This window comes from Macrotis lagotis, chromosome 4, assembly GCF_037893015.1.
Source record: "Macrotis lagotis isolate mMagLag1 chromosome 4, bilby.v1.9.chrom.fasta, whole genome shotgun sequence".
Lineage (NCBI taxonomy): Eukaryota > Metazoa > Chordata > Mammalia > Peramelemorphia > Peramelidae > Macrotis > Macrotis lagotis.
Window position 1 is genome coordinate 261,991,398 of NC_133661.1, and position 17,485 is coordinate 262,008,882.

Sequence of the window (17,485 nt, forward strand, 5' to 3'; positions counted from 1 at the left end):
GCTATGAAGACCTAGAAAAATGAGAATTTCAGGGAAAAAAAAAGGAGGATCAACAATGTGAAAAGCTGCAGAGCAGTAAAAATGGATATAGATTAAGGAAAGGTTATTTGACAATTTAAAAAATAACTGATTTGGAGGGAAGCCTAATTGTACAGGGCTTAGACGTAAGGGAGAGGAGAGGAAAGTGCAAAGAGTTTAGTCATGAAGGAAAGGAGAGTTATAGAACAATTTTTTGTACTCAATATTATTTTTTCAATTATACGTAAAAATAGTTTTCAATATTCATTTTTGTAAGATTTTTGTTTTTTGGTTTTAGTTGTTTTTTTTTTGCAAGGCAAAAGGGGTTAAGTGGCTTGCCCAAGGCCACACAGCTAGGTATGTAAGATTTTTAATTCCAAATTTTTCTCTTTCCTTCCCTTCATCCCTCCTCAAGACAACAAACAGATACACAATCATGTTAAACATATTTACACATACATCATGTTGTGAAAGAAGAATCAGAACAAAAGGGAAAAACCATGAAAAAGAAAAAAACAAATTTAAAAAAGTGGAAATAGTATGCTTCCATCTGCATTCAGACTCCAAAGTTCTTTCTCTAAATATGGATGGCTTTTTCCATCACAAGGCTTTTAGAATTGTCTTTGATCGCTCTATTGCTGAGAAGAGCTAAGTGATCATCATACAATGTTACTGCTGCTATGAACAATGTTTTCCTGGTTCATCTCACTTCACTCAGCATTAGTTCATGTAATCTTTCCAGGTTTTTCTGATATCTGTCTAATATAATATTATTATTTTACATTATATTCACATACCATATTTGTCCAGCTCTTCTCCAATTCCCCAATTTCCCCCTTTTTTTACTTTCCATGTTTCCCCAATATTTTACTTCTGAATACCATCTCCTTCAGTGTGTTTGCCCCCTTATATCCCCCCCATCTTTCCCCTTTCCCTTTGCCCCTTCTTCCTTCCCAAGCAGTGGTATCACTAGATAAAAGTTTCTTTAATACAACACTAAAAGATAAGATCATACCTTCAAAACTCTAAAATTTACAAATCAATTTGAAATGGATAATTTTATTATAATTTTGCTAGGCAGCACCATAGGAGAAAAATTGTATTGTCATCTTTAATATTTTGTTTTTACTAATATTTTGTTTTACTAGAATATTAAAAATATTTCTAGCTAAATTGGTTCATACAAATAATATTGTCATGAGATAAAATGTGAAGTAAATTGCAAACCTAAAAGAGTTATATATTACCAATTATTTATAAACATGATTTTATATAAACAAGGGCTTTGAGATTATTTAGAATAGCCATACACATATACAAGATGATATACTTGTTTTACAGAACATGAGGACAATTAGCTCTTAGATAATGGCTGCTTTTAAAAAGGTCATGAATAAAGTCATTTGAGAAGAAATCCATTTTTCAGTGGGTCCTCTTCTTCAATTATAAAACTTGCTGCACCTGTATAATAGGCTTGTCCTGATACTTCAACTACAACTGCTTTGAACTCACCACATTTGGTTTCCTGAAAAGAGAAAGATAAAAGGAATTTAATATAAAAATGATCTTTATATTTTATCTTATCTAAAAAACTTATACCCTTTAGTTTTGGTATTTTAACCCAACTTTGAATGGTACTTTAATTAAAGATGGATTGCTTTATTCATAAAAATAAGTGACTTCCTTTTTTATACCTCAATTGGCTGAACTAAAATTTGGGCTAGTATCACATCTGATAAATGGAAAAAAAAATAAAATGTCTTTTTTCCTCCCTTATGTTAGGCACACTTCTATTGTGTGTGTATATATACACACACTCTGAATTAAAGAGAGAAGAAACACAACATCTCAGATAAAATGTTGAGCAAAGAAGACCCCTCTGAAACCTGAGAGGACAGCCCATTAGATAAATGGTTCAAGAAGTCCAGTTTAAAGGCAGAGCACAGTCTGAGGTATGGTGGCTGCAACACATTGTGCTCCATCACTTAAATCTGCCAGTGACTGTGTTCAGAATTTTGAAGGTACAAACCATAAATAAAATAACCAGAGACTATAGGATGATTATAATAGGGCTGCAAGAATCATAACTAAAGGAAAGATTGGATTTTTGAGTTTCATTTTATAAGCTAGAGATAGGACACTCCTTATGAGAAAGCCCTGGTGTCTGAGAGGCATTAGAAGCTGGGGGAAAAAAGAGGAGGATCAAAGGGGTAGAAGTTGATCAAAGAAACAGAGCTCAGGAGAAGTCAGGGACAGAGAAAGCAAGGAGGAGAACTGGTTATAAAAGATGAAAAAGGAGAATGGATATGAGCTGATCAGGGCTGATGGGCATCTTTTTCTGGGAGCCAATCCATCGCTACTGTTTGGCTGAAAGACAATTGACCGGAGAAAGAAAGAATTGCTTTCTAATGCCATTTACAGCCTGAGAAAAGGAAACATTTTACAATTAGCTTTTTTCTCTCTCTCTGTTTCTTTCTCTTCAACCAGAACATGCAACAAAAGACAATAGAGGTAACATCAAGGGAGGCTTTCCTTCTCTCAGGCATAGATGAGGAAAGGGAAGCCTTGAGGTGGGAAAGTCTCTTTTTAAGCTCAGACATCTAGATAATGGCAGAAGTGAGACTGCAATTCAAGCCCCACCTCCCCCTATAATGCTCCACACCTGTAGTCTCCAAAGCCAAGTGTATATACCTGAGAGGGAAAGAAAGATTATCCATGAAGTTGCAACAAGCCACTCACCACCTGACAGGTGATGAATTTAAAATGCATTCAGTGACATATATTTTTCAGCTATGGCCAATGTGAGAATTATTTTTTTTGCTTTATTAAGCAACTTTATTTTTCATTTTTTAACAATTTATTTTTTGCTAAATGAGAGCAAGTATAGTGAGTGTAACAGGTTGATGTTTTAAAAATACTTATGAAAAATAAAGGATAGTTGGGTGGCAGGCACAGTGGATAGCACACTGGGCCTAACTGGGCCTGGAGTCAGGAAGATCTCACTCAAATCAGGTCTCAGACAAATACTAGTTCTGTGACCCTGGGCAAATCATTTAACCCTATTTTCCTCTGTTTTCTCATCTGTCAAATGGTCTGGAGAAGGAAATGGCAAACAGCATCTTTGCCAAGAAAATCCCAAATGGAGTCATGAAGAGTTAGACACAACTGAACAACAAAATTAAAATAAATTGTGAAACTGGAAAAAATTAAGATTATCCATTGAGGTGTATGAAGAAAACATTAAGACTTCCTTCTATTTTTTAAAAAAAAATTAAAATTTACTAATATTTAATATATGGCTTAATATTGGTGCCCTCACTAGGACCTTATGTTATATGGTCTCATATCACATAATACATTCAATGTATTATGAGGGAAGATTGGGAATTCTGCAACACTGAAGGGTTGATGGTAATATCCTCACTCACATCATTTTGAACACTTTAATATACAGTATGCTGTTTACATGTGGACAATTAAATGGATTTGTAGACCTGTAGGTCCTCATAAAATGGACAAATATCTAAAAGGTAAAAATAATGAATTATGACAAGTTGGTAAAAAAATTCAAAATTATCAAAATTGGGAGTAGGGATTTATATCCACTCATTAATGATAAATCTTATTTTGACTGTGCTATATGTTGATACATCAGCTAGTGGTAGTATGAAATCAATATGATTAGCAAGATGATTAAAAAAAACCTAAGCTTTTGTTGCCCCAAATGGTAGGTGTTACCTATAAAACTTCTTATATCTCTGTTTGGAAAAAGATTTTTCTAACTTTTTAAAAAAATCTTCCAAAAGCAATTTCAATGGATTTATTATCTATTTGTTTAAAAATCTTGAAATGAAGAGGTGGCTAGGTGGCACAGTGGATAAAGCAATGGCCCTGGAGTCAGGAGTACCTGGGTTCAAATCCAGTCTCAGACACTTAATAATTACCTAGCTGTGTGGCCTTGGGCAAGCCGCTTAACCCCATTTGCCTTGCAAAAAAAACAAAACAAAACAAAAAACAAACCTAAAAAAAAATCTTAAAATGAGAGCAGCTGGTTGGCACAATGGATAGAACACTGGCCCTGGAGTAAGGAGGAACTGAATTCAAATTCAGCCTCAGACACTTAATACTTACTTAACTGTATGACCCTGGGCAAGTCACTTACCCCCCAAAACAAAAAGAAAATAATAAATATAAAAATCTTAAAATGCAACTTATTCTGATTAGTTTGCAAAAAACGAACAGCTGATTGATATCTTGAAAGACAAATTTACTGAATCAAATTTCAACAAACTCTAATAGATGGGATTGAAAAATCAGCATAATAATTTAGTTACAGCCAATATGCACTTCTTCTATTTGGATATATATGTTTTTGTAAGATATTTTCCCAGATATGATTATTATTAAAATTGAGGATTAGAGTAAGATGATCTTAAGTCAGACTTTTGGATTGCTGTATCAAAAATGTTAAGCCAAGATTTTAGAAACAAATATAGTATATTCAATCAAAATACTTGCTATCTTAGTATTTTAAGGGAGAACAAAAAGTTTTTTGTACTATTTATTTAAAATACAAAATAAAATTATTTTAATATTTCATCCTTCAAATTTAATTTTTTTCATGTTTTATAATATAATGCAATAGTATACCATAACTTATGAATATGCATATGCTCAGAATATATTATTAATTTTTTTCACTCATACTGGTGTGATCACTATACCTATAGGTTTTCTTTAGTCAACTTTCCTAGTGCATGTGGAAGATAGTTTGTAAAAATTCTATTCATTTAAACTTTTAACGTATCTAACAAATAAGGTGAGATAATCCTGATAAGTACAAAAAGAAATCTAACTGAACTAAGATAGTAATAATCTCATAGTATGACATTTTGACAGAACTTGGTAAAGAAATTTATCTGATACACAACTTAAATCTCCTTCATGGAACTAAATTCGACAAAACATTACAGTGATTTTTCTGATCACCTTCACAGGCTTTCCAGTGAACAGTGAACCTGTTGTACTGCTTTTAAAAGTTCTGGTCTGGTTCAGTTGAATTAGTCCTTTGTGATACTGTAAGGCAATGCGAGCTGTCACTCCAGAACCAGTGGGGCTTCGGTCAACCTGTTTTGGAGTAAACACAAAAATGAGATACTTCACAAATGTAATTTTAAAAAACCATTTATCCTATGCTATATTGTGCCTTATTTATTTTAGAATTCTCATGTTTTAACTTATAAAATTCAGAATCATATTTTTGGTATGATAGTGTCCTGAAAGCAATCTGGAACATTTTTATTAAAGAACAGTAAATTATCTTTTTATATGTTATATATATATTTCTTCACTATAAATCACGGGGCAGTTTATCTTTTATATGGCAAGTCCTTTTATTTATCTCAGGATATAAGAAAAATACATAGCCTAACAATTAATCTAATTTTCATAGATTTCCATGTTAATTTACTTTTAGATTTCATTTTTAGAATCTATTATCGCTTCAATTCAAGCCATCAAAAAGTAAAAATTTTAACAAAGTCCCTGTGACCCACATTTCCTTAAGAGCAACTCCCATGTATAGAAATGTACCTTGGGGCGACTAGGTGGCGCAATGGATAGAGCACCGGCCCTGGAGTCAGGAGTACCTGAATTCAAATGTGGCCTCAGACACTTAATAATTACCTAGCTGTGTGGCCTTGGGCAAGCCACTTAACCCCATTGCCTTGCCAAAAACCAAAAACCAAAAGAAAACAAAAAACTTGAGCATACTTTTAATTTACATTACTTTTAAGTAAAATACAGCATTCTACTCTTATACATTTCAATGAAAACTAATGCCTTTATCATATCCTTTCACCAAGCCCTATTTTTTTTTTTGTTTTTTACAAGGCAAATGGGGTTGTAAGTGGCTTGCCCAAGGCCACACAGCTAGGTAATTATTGTCTGAGACTGGATTTGAACCCAGGTACTCCTGACTCCAGGGCCGGTGCTGTATCCACTGTGCCACCTAGCCACCTCCAAGCCCTATTCTTTAGGTTCATTTTCCTTCATTTTTGGCTTTGTCTCCTTAGTCTGCCATTTTAATGTTTCATTAGATTTTATCTGACTTAGTTGTTATCTCAGTTTTCTACCCTTCTGCTTTTTGTAACCTCTTGATTCTTGTCCTTATATAATTTGTGCCATATAATTTCCTTGCTTTTATTCCAGTATGTTGAGAAATACTGAAAAATTGAGCTTATGCTGCCCATTCTAAATTTAATAATACCTAATTTCAGCTAGTTCTTTGCTCCTTTACTATGCTTCCTTCTAGAACAATTCCCTCCCTTTATAATTCCCCACAGTTACTGTTCCAACCCTTTTCTCTTCCAGTCCTCAGTTGCATCCTCTACTTAACTATATCTAAAGCAGATGACCTTCACTGAGTCAGTTTTTCAGTCTTGACCAACTTTTCACTACTGAGAAGTCAGGGGTATTCAATGTGACTTCCCTCAGGTATCTTCCATTTCTCAGAATCACCACTCTCCCACAGGAAAAATCACAGAAGGGATATACCTACTCTTTAGACTCCTGGATCCCATTCCCTTTTTCCTTCTTTATACAATTGCAAATTCTAAAAAATCTTTCCCATAACCTTTATAAGATACAAAAGCCATCCTCCCTCTCCCTTAAAATACTATATAAATGCTAGCTATCATCATCATCACCACAACCACCATATACTAGGGATAAAGTCCTTGCCCTTGGAAGAATTTATATTTTTTTGAAGGAAAAGAACATGAATTCAGATAAACCAGTATTAAAAATAGATAAAACAAGTATAGATAAGTGATATATTTGTATATAATTTATATAATGGAAATAAAATATAAATGATATATTTCTCTATAACATAAAAGTTACAAAAATGTAAATTACATATTTCTATATAATTAATATAAAATAAATATGGATATATTTGTGAATAATTTATATAATATAGATAACAAATATAGATGAACATAAATTCTTGAGTAAAGGGTATGGAGTAAGACTAGCATTTGGGGTAATCAAGGGTAGACTTCTCTCTCTCTCTTTTTTTAAAGTTTTTGCAAGGCAAATGGGGTTAAGTGGCTTGCCCAAGGCCACACAGCTAGGTAATTATTATTAAGTGTCTGAGACCAGATTTGATCCCAGGTACTCCTGACTCCAAGGCCGGTGGGTGCTCTATCCACTGCGCCACCTAGCTGCCCCAAGGGTAGACTTCTCATAGGAATCTATGCTTGATTTGAGCCATAAAAGTAGAGAGGAATTGTACAAGGTGAAGGTGATATGGACATATATTCCAGACCTAGGGGACAGTCTATACAAAAGGTAAATAGGTAGGAGCTGGAATGTCAATATGGAGAGCAGCAGTAGAACAGTTTCACTTGAATTTAGAATGTGTAAAAGGTAGTAATGTACAATAAATTTGGAAAATTAGTCTGAAGTCAGATTGTGAAGGTCTTTCAATGACCCAGAGGAGCTTATATTTATAACAATGGAAAATGGGAGCTGTTGGCACTTCTAGTATAGGGAAGAAAGACTATCTGACATGGGCTTTAAGAATCTGGCAGATGTCTTGAGGTTGGATTGGAAAGGGGAGAAATTAGAGGCCACAGAGGCTTATTGCAGCAAGTCAGTTGAGAGATGATAAGGGTCTTAATTATCATAGAAGCTGAATGAGTAGTGAAAAAGAGCAGATGAGATAAACCCAGAGAGTCTGGCCATTGGGATAAAAACTCCCTCTTTGATAAAAATTGCTGGGATAATTGGAAGTTAGTATGGAAGAAACTTAGATTAGACCAACACCCTTTACCAAGATAAGATCCAAATGGTTACAGGACATAGGCATAAAAAACAATACTATAAGCAAATTAGAAGATCAAGGACTAGTCTACCTGTCAGATCTATGGAAAGGGGAGCAGTTTATGACTAAGGAAGAGTTGGAGAACATCACCAAAAACCAATTAGATGATTTTGATTACATTAAATTAAAAAGCTTTTGCACAGATAAAACCAACGTAACCAAGATCAGAATAAATGTAGTAAACTGGGAAACAATCTTTACAAATAATGATTCTGACAAAGGACTCATTTCTAAAATATACAGAGAACTGAGTCATATTTTTAAAACAAAAATCCATTCCCCAATTGACAAGTGGTCAAAGGATATGCAAAGGCAATTTACAGATGAGGAGATCAAAGTAATCCATAGCCATATGAAAAAAATGCTCTAAATCATTATTAGAGAAATGCAAATTAAACCTTCTCTGAGGTACCACCTCACACCTCTCAGACTGGCCAATATGACCAGGAAGGATAATGATCATTGTTGGAAGGGTTGTGGGAAATCTGGGACACTATTACACTGTTGGTGGAGCTGTGAACTCATCCAACCCTTCTGGAGAGCTATTTGGAACTATGCCCAAAGGGCAACAAAAATGTGCATACCCTTTGAGCCAGAAATACCACTACTGGGTCTATACCCTGAAGAGATGATGAAAAAGGGTAAAAACATTACTTGTACAAAAATATTCATAGCAGCCCTGTTTGTGGTGGCAAAGAATTGGAAATCAAGTAAATGTCCTTCAATTGGGGAATGGCTTAGCAAACTGTGGTATATGTATGTCATGGAACACTACTGTTCTATTAGAAACCAGGAGGGACGGGATTTCATGGAAGCCTGAAGGGATGTGCATGAACTGATGCTGAGATGAGCAGAACCAGAAAAACATTGTACACCCTAACAACAACATGGGAGTGATGTTCAACCTTGAAGGACTTGCTCATTCCATCAGTGCAACAATCGGGAACAATTTTGGGCTGTCTGCAAAGGAGAGTGCCATCTGTATCCAGATAAGGAGCTGTGGAGTTTGAACAAAGTGCAAGGACTATTCCATTTAATTTAGAAAAAAACAGATATCTTATTGTCTGACCTTGTTACCTCTTGGACTTCTCTTCTTTAAGGATATGATTTCTCTCTCATCACACCCAATTTGCATCAAGGTACAACATGGAAACAAAGTAAAGACTGACAAGAGTGCTTTCCGTGGGGGGAGGGAAGCAAGATTGGGGGGAAAACTGTAAAACTCAAATAATATCTTTAATAAAAATAAATTTAAAAAAGAAAAAGAGCAGATGAGGGAAATGTTATAGTGGTGGCATCAACAGAATTTATATTTTTAACAACACATAAATCTCAGCTCTCATCTAACTCCTGAAGCTTAATATCAATAGTTAGAAATTATCTTTCTTAGCAATAAAAAAAGAATAATTTTAAGTCTTATATGATTAAGAATTAAGCTAACATTATTAACAGAAGAGAGCGTGAATGTGCATGGTGCTTATGATCAAAAATGCTTTCATTTCTATTATCTTGATTTATAAAAAGAATGACAATTAGCTCAATTTTACAGATTGTTACCCTGTATCACAAAAAAAAGATTAAGAGAAGCATGGCTCAAGGTTGCTAGGTGACACAGAGGATAGAGTGCTGGACCTGGAGTTGGATTTCTTCATTTTTATAAATGGTAATCTGGTCTCAGCTGTGTGGTCACACAGCTATGTGACTCTGGGCAAGTCACTTCATTGCCTCAGTTTTCTCATCTGTTAAATGAAATGGAGAAAGAAAAGGCAAATCCCTCTAGTGTCTGTCAAAAAAACTCCAAATGAGGTCATTAAGTTGGTTATGGGGGCACCTAGGTGGCACAGTGGATAGAGCACCGGCCCTGGAGTCAGGAGTACCTGAGCTCAAATCCAGCCTCAGACACTTAATAAATACCTAGCTATGTGGTCTTGGGCAAGCCACTTAACCCCACTGCCTTGAAAAAAAAGTTGGTCATGACTGAGAAATGACTCAAAAAAAAATATGGCTAGTTTAATGACTGAACTGGTTCTAATTCTGTGATTTCCTGAAGTTAACCCAGTGTATTTTCCACCAAAATGACTCCCTAAAGTAGATGGTAGCTTCTATGGGGTAAATGCTTTTTGTTCTAGTACCTGTGCATCTGCAAACACACAGATGTTGGTTGTTGGTTCTTCAGTAAAAGCATCCTTTCCATCTGTTAATATAGTTCCATATAAAAATGCAAGGTCTTCACTATCTGGATGGTGAATTTTAACCTGGGAAAAAGAAAATAAAAGGCATTTACTAATATATAAAATGCAGTAAAATGGCTTTTTCAATCAAATGGATCTTTACAAAATAAGTGTTCAAAGACATCACTTTTCACTTTTTTGAGTGCCTACAATGTGCGAGTTTCTATGATAATCATATGTCACTCTGATAAGTATGTAAACACAGAGAAAGGATTGTTTGGTTATTTGGTGAGTTCAAAACAATCCTGTAATTCCACTGATATAGGGAACTTGAGATGAGGAGGGGTCCAAAAGAAGGGAGAAGTATTGAACTAGAGTTTACTATAGTAGTTTGCTAAACATTTTTTTATAATTATAGTATCATTTGATTTTCACAACCCTGGGATATAGATGCTATTATTATCCTCTTTTTTACAGTTGACAGAACTGACCAGAAAGAAGAATTTGAGGCTGAATTTGAACTTGTATCTTCCTAACTCTTTAAGCATTGTGCCACTTTCAATTGCCAGTAGGACTTGAACCCATGCCTTTCTTATTCTGAGTCTAGCTATCTACTTGACATACTGCCTTTATTTCTAAATAATAACATACCATTTATATTATTTGATCTTTTGCTTTTCCCTTCCCACTGATAAACCCTATCAACTTCATTTTATTGCAATGATATTTCTAAAATCTACAAAATAATTCTACTGTATATTTTGTTCTCACTATATGGCCATTAAATAATTCTTCATATTTTCCCTAATTTTAATATTTATAAAGTCAGGTCTTCAAAATCGTAACACATAACAAGCATTGTTTCTCTGATTAAGAAATTAATGCCTTTATCCTATTTCTCTTATGGATAATCTGATAAACTGATCTCTTGTAAAGTTGTATCTAATTGCTAACTCAATAAGATTACTAAACATCTGAATAGAAAAAAACTGATGCAAAATGAATACTTCAGCCATATTAATTGGTGCATGCCTAGAATCCCTACTAATAGGAAGACTCAGGTTGAGACTGGTAGATTGCTTAACTTAGTTGTGGGGGAGCTAGGTGGTGCAGTGGATAAAGCACCAGCCCTGGATTCAGGAGGATCTGGGTTCAAATCTGACCTCAGACACTTAATAGTGGCATAGCTATGTTTCCCTGGGCAAGTCATTTAACCCCATTGCCTTAAATATAATTTTTTTAAAAAATTTAGGAGTTGCATTGGGCTAGATTTTAAGACTAGTCCCCGGGTGGTCCTGAAGGAAGAAATCTGGGGGCCTACCATCCTCCCTAAGGAGGGGCACACTGGCCCAGGCTAGAAATGGTACTAGTTGGGGGCACCCATACTGATTACATATAGGACTGGGTCACAGGCTTCTGCATTTCCAACCTAAGAGAATTATGGAGATCCAGGCTCAAAATAAAAGTTCAGCTGCTTTATGATTCTCATGTTGGGGATTATCCTAATAATTCAATGAAACATTATTTGAAATAGATAGGGTATAATTTCTTTCTCTTTATATTAAAGGAAAAGTTTTAAATTTCAAGGGAAAATGACCAGAAATGTTAAAAATGAGATAGCAAATTATCAATTTAACTACTATATTAGCATTTTATAAGTTATTCTTTAATCTAAAAAACTGATAACTTATCATAAAGCAAAGTAAAGAAAAATGTATTTCATTTATAGAATATATAATTCAAATTTAGGGTCTTAATGTAAAAGAACAAATTTCTGTTGGGAGTGAAGGATAAAATCTTTGTTTAACTTGGTATTACATTTATTACTGATCTGATTACCAATATTAATTACATAAATCAACACCATAATTGCTAAGCTATTGTAGGGCAATTAGTGGTTCAATGGAGAGTCAGGAAGAATCATCTTCCTGAGTTCAGATGTGGCCTCTAGATATTTCCTAGCTGTGTGACCATGGGCAAGTCACTTAATCCTGTTTGCCTACAACAATAATAATACTGTAAATGAACAAGCATTGAAGAAAAGTTAAAGTGAAGAAATATATTCAACAAATAGCATAGATGGCAGTTGTATAGGCCACTACTGTTCCCATGCTCAGCCTTTCCAGTTTGCTAAGATCTGATAAGAACTTAAGTTCCAGGCTCTTAGATTTGTCTATGTATCTATGTTTAGTACAGTTATAGGTATAGAGCCTATATTACATTGCTTACTGTCAGGGGGAGGAGGGAGGGACAAAAATGTAAAAAAAAAAAAAAGATTGACAAAAACCATCAAAGCAATTAAAGAACTGTGACCTGTGTGAATGGAAACAATATCCATACTGAAAAAGTTAAGATAGGATAGAAGCTATCAAGATACACCCTATATCTACCTGTACTTTAACTGCTTCAGTAACTGCAGTTGCTGCGTCTACAAGATCCCTTGTCTTTGAAGAACAGACATCTAATCCAAACCTTTTAGCATCAACAAATGCATAAAATGCGCCGCCATATCCAATGTCGACTACAACCTCTCCTTTTCCAGGAACATCCACTACAAGATCTAAAAATAATTAAGAAAAAGTTATTTTGCATTTAGTAGTTTTTTTACATAAAAATGTCTTTTTAAAATATTAAGAAAAAACCAGCATCACTTTAAAATAAACCTGAAAATTCACTTTCAAAAATAAATTCAAGTGTACCTTCTTTTTATATTTTTCACTTGAATGAACTTCAGACTCAAGAATGTAGTGTCATTTCTAAATCATATCTCAAATTTTGAATTTCATAAGACCCAATGGTGCTTATTCTCTTTAGTCTAAGTAATTTCAAAGTTATATCTATGTTAGTTCCAAGTTCTAGGTTTTAAAGGTTACTGGAGTAGCTTAAATCCAAAGTGGCCTAAGTATATTATAGGTATATTATAAGTATATTATAAGTATATTATAGGTTCTATTAGGCCATGTTACACCTTGCTTAGTTCTCATAGTATGACTCAAAGGCAAATCAGAACTATAAGTTCTCTTGGTTATGATCAATAAAATTTGAGTATAATTTTGAAAAATAGAAATGGCTAAATAAAGTTGCCTCATTGTTCATTTGAATATTTCTTAAACTTGAGGGAGTAGCTTCCATTATTGGTAAACTGAAAAGAAGCAGATGTATAAGCAGATAATTTCTTGGAACCAGCTAGTTGTTGAATAGGCTAACACCCAGTGGAATTTTGGAGAGTATAGCTAGCTTACTGAATTTGCAAGCATAATGGTTTCCCCTTAAAATGATTTGTTCCCCTCTGCCCAAAGGGCAACAAAAATGAGCATACCCTTTGACCCAGAAATACTACTACTGGGTCTATACCCTGAAGACATGATGAAAAAGGGTAAAAACACCACTTGTACAAAAATATTCATAGCAGCCCTGTTTGTGGTAGCAAAGAATTGGAAATCAAGTAAATGTCCTTCAATTGGGGAATGGCTTAGCAGACTGTGGTATATATATGTCATGGAACACTATTGTTCTATTAGAAAACAGAAGGGATGGGAATTCAGGGAAGCCTGGAGGGATATGCATGAATTGATGCTGAGTGAGATGAGCAGAACCAGAAAAACACTGTACACCCTAACAGCAACATGGGGGTGATGACCAACCTTGATGGACTTTCTCATTCCATCAGTGCAACAATCGGGGACAATTTTGGGCTGTCTGCAAAGGAGAGTACCATCTGTATCCAGATAAGGAGCTGTGGAGTTTGAACAAAGTACAAGGACTATTCCCTTTAATTTAGAAAAAAAAATAACCAGATATCTTATTGTCTGATCTTGTTTTGCCTCTTCCTTAGAGATATGATTTCTCTCTCATCACACTCAATTTGGATCAATGTACAACGTGGAAACAAAGTAAAGACTGACAGATTGCTTTCCGTGGGGGGAGGGAAGTAAGATTGGGGGGAAAAAGTGTAAAACTCAAATAATATCTTTAATTAAAAAAAATGAAGGCTAACAACAACAAAAAAATGGTTTGTTCCCGAGTTTATTGGGTTGGCTAAATCCACTCTATTTAGCAGTATACAAAGATTCTAGTTCAATTCAATGCAGTTTCACATACATTTGTTAAATATGCACTGTGTTCAGACAGATCCCTCTGACCCAGAAAGAATGAAGATAATCTTCCTTCCTCCTCTAAGAATTCTGACTTTCAGAATGCTATAACCTATAAGAGGCTGCATTCTGAAAGTCAGGATTCTTAGAGGAGAAAAAGAGAAATTCACCAAGACAGGACCTGGAATCTGGACAAGCCACTTACCTCTGTTGACCTCAGTTTCCTCATCTGTAAAATGAGGATAACTGTCATGTTTTCAAAAATATTAAATGAAATGTAAATGTAAATCATGGTAGCAGAGAGCCTAGCATATGGTAACCACTATAGAAATGTTAGTTGATAGTGTCAATCCTAGAACTACCATTCACTGTTCATTGTTCCAGGCCTCAGTTTTCTAATTTGTTAAAGAGTTGTTTTTAATGATTTACAAATTCCCTGCCAGCTTTGCTATATTATCCTGGACTCACAGAGAATGTAGCCTGCCAGGAAGGGGTATCTGTCCCAAAGAGAAACTTAACAAAAAAGAACTTAGTAAAACTAGGCAGATATAGATAGGGTCATAAATATAAAGAACAATCATTGGCTAAAAATTTGTCTCCAAAATATTTCATTGTTTTCATCTCATAATGAAATCTGTTAAAATGACATTATCCTAGTACCAAAAGATCGAATTAGCATTTATTTTTGACATAATGAATAACTTTTTTTTTTCCCGAGTAGTCAATGTATAGGATAAACTACAATCTTAATTTTGGAAAAAGATTAGAAAAAAACCCTCAGAAACTAGTAAGAATCAATTAAAATTCATCTGGAAACTAATGATCTTATATTCTTTAATGAAAGATAAATGCAATAGAAATTAATGATTTTATATACTTTTTTCTCATACTCTAGAATCACGATTGGTCAATACATTGATGCTTAAGTCTTAAGTCTTTTATTGTTTTTTTTTAACATTGCTGATATAACTGTTTAAAGGGTTTTCCTGGTTCTGCTTATTTTGCTCATTAGTTTCACAGGTTTCTCTGAAATCTTCCCCCTTTTTTTCTTACAGTGCAAGAATATTTCTTGACATAGATAAAACAATTTGTATAGTCACTCTTCAATTCATGGGCACTCTCTTAGTTTTGAGAATACAGCTTCTAACTCCTAACGTAATATCAGAAGTCTTCCTCAAATTCCTTGCTACATTTTAGGTGACAGATTTCCTCCTACCAACTGCTACTTGAGTGGAAAAATCAGGTGGATGACTCAGTCTATTTTTATGGCTAAATTCTCAAACAGGGTTTGTACAGAAAATTCTCCAAAATAAGCTTCTGAGAGAGCAAGACTATCATTTACCTATCATTTTCTAACAGCTATCCTCTAGGTTCCCAAGAATATACGATATAGATCTTTTCCAATTTTGCCTTGCAACAAAATGTGGCATTATACACTTCTGATCTTTTCCCTCCAAGAACTCTTAAATTCTACAGGGCCCAGCTCAAGTCCCATTTCCTTTTTTGAAGTCTTCTCAAACCACTCAAGGTTACAGTGACTTTTTCCTTTCAGAACTTCTATAATGCTGAATGTACCATTTTTGTTATAATTTTTCAAACGTACATTTCTTCCTCAAGAGGCTACAGCCTTTTGTGGCTGAAACTGTTCCTTCCACTTGCTTTTCCACAACTGTGCTAGGAGATGTTCAACTCCTTCTATGCTCTCTCACTGCTCCCATTTCCGCTACCCCCTTGGCCAGGGCCTTATTTCAACTGTTGTAAAATCCTCAGGTGTTACTGTACATTATCCAGGGCCAAATTTCCTTATTTTCCTCCCTTCATTCACAAGGATGATTGGTTGGATTTTGGAGGGTTTATTCTTACTGTTGCTGCTATTATTACCTCCTCAACGTTTCCATTTAAGTTCTGAGAGGTATGAAATGGGTCATGTTACTATAGTGCACTTGGTCTCATTTAATGTTCGATAGGCTATTTTTTAAAGAATTATTTATGTAAGGCAATAGGGCTAAGTGATTTGCCCAAGCTAGGCAATTCTTAAGTGGGTGAGGCTGGATTCCAGGGCCGGTGCTCTATCTGCTGCCCCCAATAGGCAATTGATGAGATTCTTCTAACTTTTTTAAGGTCACCACACTCCCATTTCAGAATTTATTTTTTTGTGGTTTTTGCAAGGCAATGGGTTTTAAAGCGACTTGCCCAGGTAATTATTAAGTGTCTGAGGCCGGATTTGAACTCGGTGCTTTATCCTCAGAAGGTTCGATTAAATTTGAGGTGGCTTAGGTGGGCCAAGTCAGGCAGACTCACCCCGAGTTGGATTCTGGCCTCGGACTCTCCTTAGTTGAACCTGGCAAGTTACTTGACCTTGTTTGCCCCAGTTCCTCATCCGTGACACGAGCTCAAGAAGGCGACTCCCGCCTCTCGGCCAAGAAAGCCTCCCATGGGGTCCCCGAGAGCCCCGGCCCTGGCAGCATGCGGGTCTCGGGGTGACCCAGGCAAGCCAACATCTCCCAGGCGTGCCGGGAGCATCGGGGCGCTGCGGCCACGCCGGAGGCCCCAGGCTCGCCCGCCCGAGCTGGGGGACGTTAGTTGTGGTTATGTTGCATATGTCACGCAGGAAGCCGCCAGACATGCGTGGAAGCACTCGGCAGCTTCGAGGCCCGAGGTTAAGCGCCCCAGTCCTGGGCGGGCCCGTGCCATGCTTAGTGCCCCCAAGCGTGCAGGCTCTCTCCATCTCTAATTGACCCGCAATGGGGGCGGCGCTCACTCACCGCCCGGCCCCGCGTGGGTACCTGTGGCCAGGGCGAAGGCCGGGACGCTGTGGAAGCGCACGGGCCCGCGGCTGCGGCCGCCCTCCCACGGCACGAAGGCGGTGACCGGGCCGCAGGGGCAGTGCAGCCGAACCTGGGCCTCGGCCTGGCCGGGGGGCGGCGGCGGCGCCAGCCCCGAGTCCAGCGCGAAGCGCGCCAGGGCCAGCACGGCGTGGCCGCACATGGAGCTGTAGCCCTGGTTGTGGAGGAAGAGGACGCCCAGGTGCGCGTCGGGCAGCTCGCTGCGCACCGGCAGCGCCCCGTACATGTCCCGGTGGCCGCGCGGCTCCAGCAGCAGGCGCCGCCGCAGCCCGTCCTGGTGCTCGCGCACGTAGCGGCGCTTGGCCAGCAGCGTGGGGCCGCGCACCTCGGGCCAGCCCGCCAGCACGATCCGCAGGGGCTCCCCGCCCGCGTGCATGTCCAGGACGGACAGCGCCGGGGCGCCCGAGGCGTGCGGGGGCAGCCGGGGAACCTGCATGGCGGGGCCGGGCCGCCGGAGGCCGGAGGCGG

General features: G+C 36.9%; 1 protein-coding gene across 3 annotated transcripts; it reads right to left on the reverse strand.

Annotated features, from left to right (window-relative positions):
- Window positions 1-1,071: 1,071 nt before the first annotated feature.
- L3HYPDH (trans-L-3-hydroxyproline dehydratase) lies at window positions 1,072-17,468 on the reverse strand. Of its 3 annotated transcripts, none has more exons than XM_074235921.1 (5): window positions 16,958-17,468; window positions 12,468-12,637; window positions 10,039-10,161; window positions 5,008-5,145; window positions 1,072-1,543 (listed from the first exon to the last, which is right to left on the reverse strand). In XM_074235921.1, the coding sequence occupies exons 1-5, from the start codon at window positions 17,451-17,453 to the stop codon at window positions 1,418-1,420; spliced, it is 1,053 nt and encodes a 350-aa protein (XP_074092022.1). In that variant the 5' UTR covers window positions 17,454-17,468; the 3' UTR covers window positions 1,072-1,417. The 3 variants fall into 3 exon arrangements, with proteins under 3 accessions (XP_074092022.1, XP_074092021.1, XP_074092023.1); XM_074235920.1 differs by having other exon boundaries at window positions 16,937-17,468; XM_074235922.1 differs by lacking the exon at window positions 16,958-17,468 and adding an exon at window positions 16,473-16,930 and having other exon boundaries at window positions 1,073-1,543.
- Window positions 17,469-17,485: the final 17 nt, after the last annotated feature.

What these genes read in the sequence shown, in the direction of transcription:
- L3HYPDH (XM_074235920.1), bottom strand. Translation starts at nt 17,453, where the DNA reads ATGCAGGTTCCCCGGCTGCCCCCGCACGCCTCGGGCGCCCCGGCGCTG. An exon ending in TACCCACGCGGGGCCGGGCG is followed by an intron (nt 12,638 to 16,936) that starts GTGAGTGAGCGC and finishes AATTATTTTTAG; the next exon opens with ATCTTGTAGTGGATGTTCCT. An exon ending in GTGTGTTTGCAGATGCACAG is followed by an intron (nt 5,146 to 10,038) that starts GTACTAGAACAA and finishes ACTCCAAAACAG; the next exon opens with GTTGACCGAAGCCCCACTGG.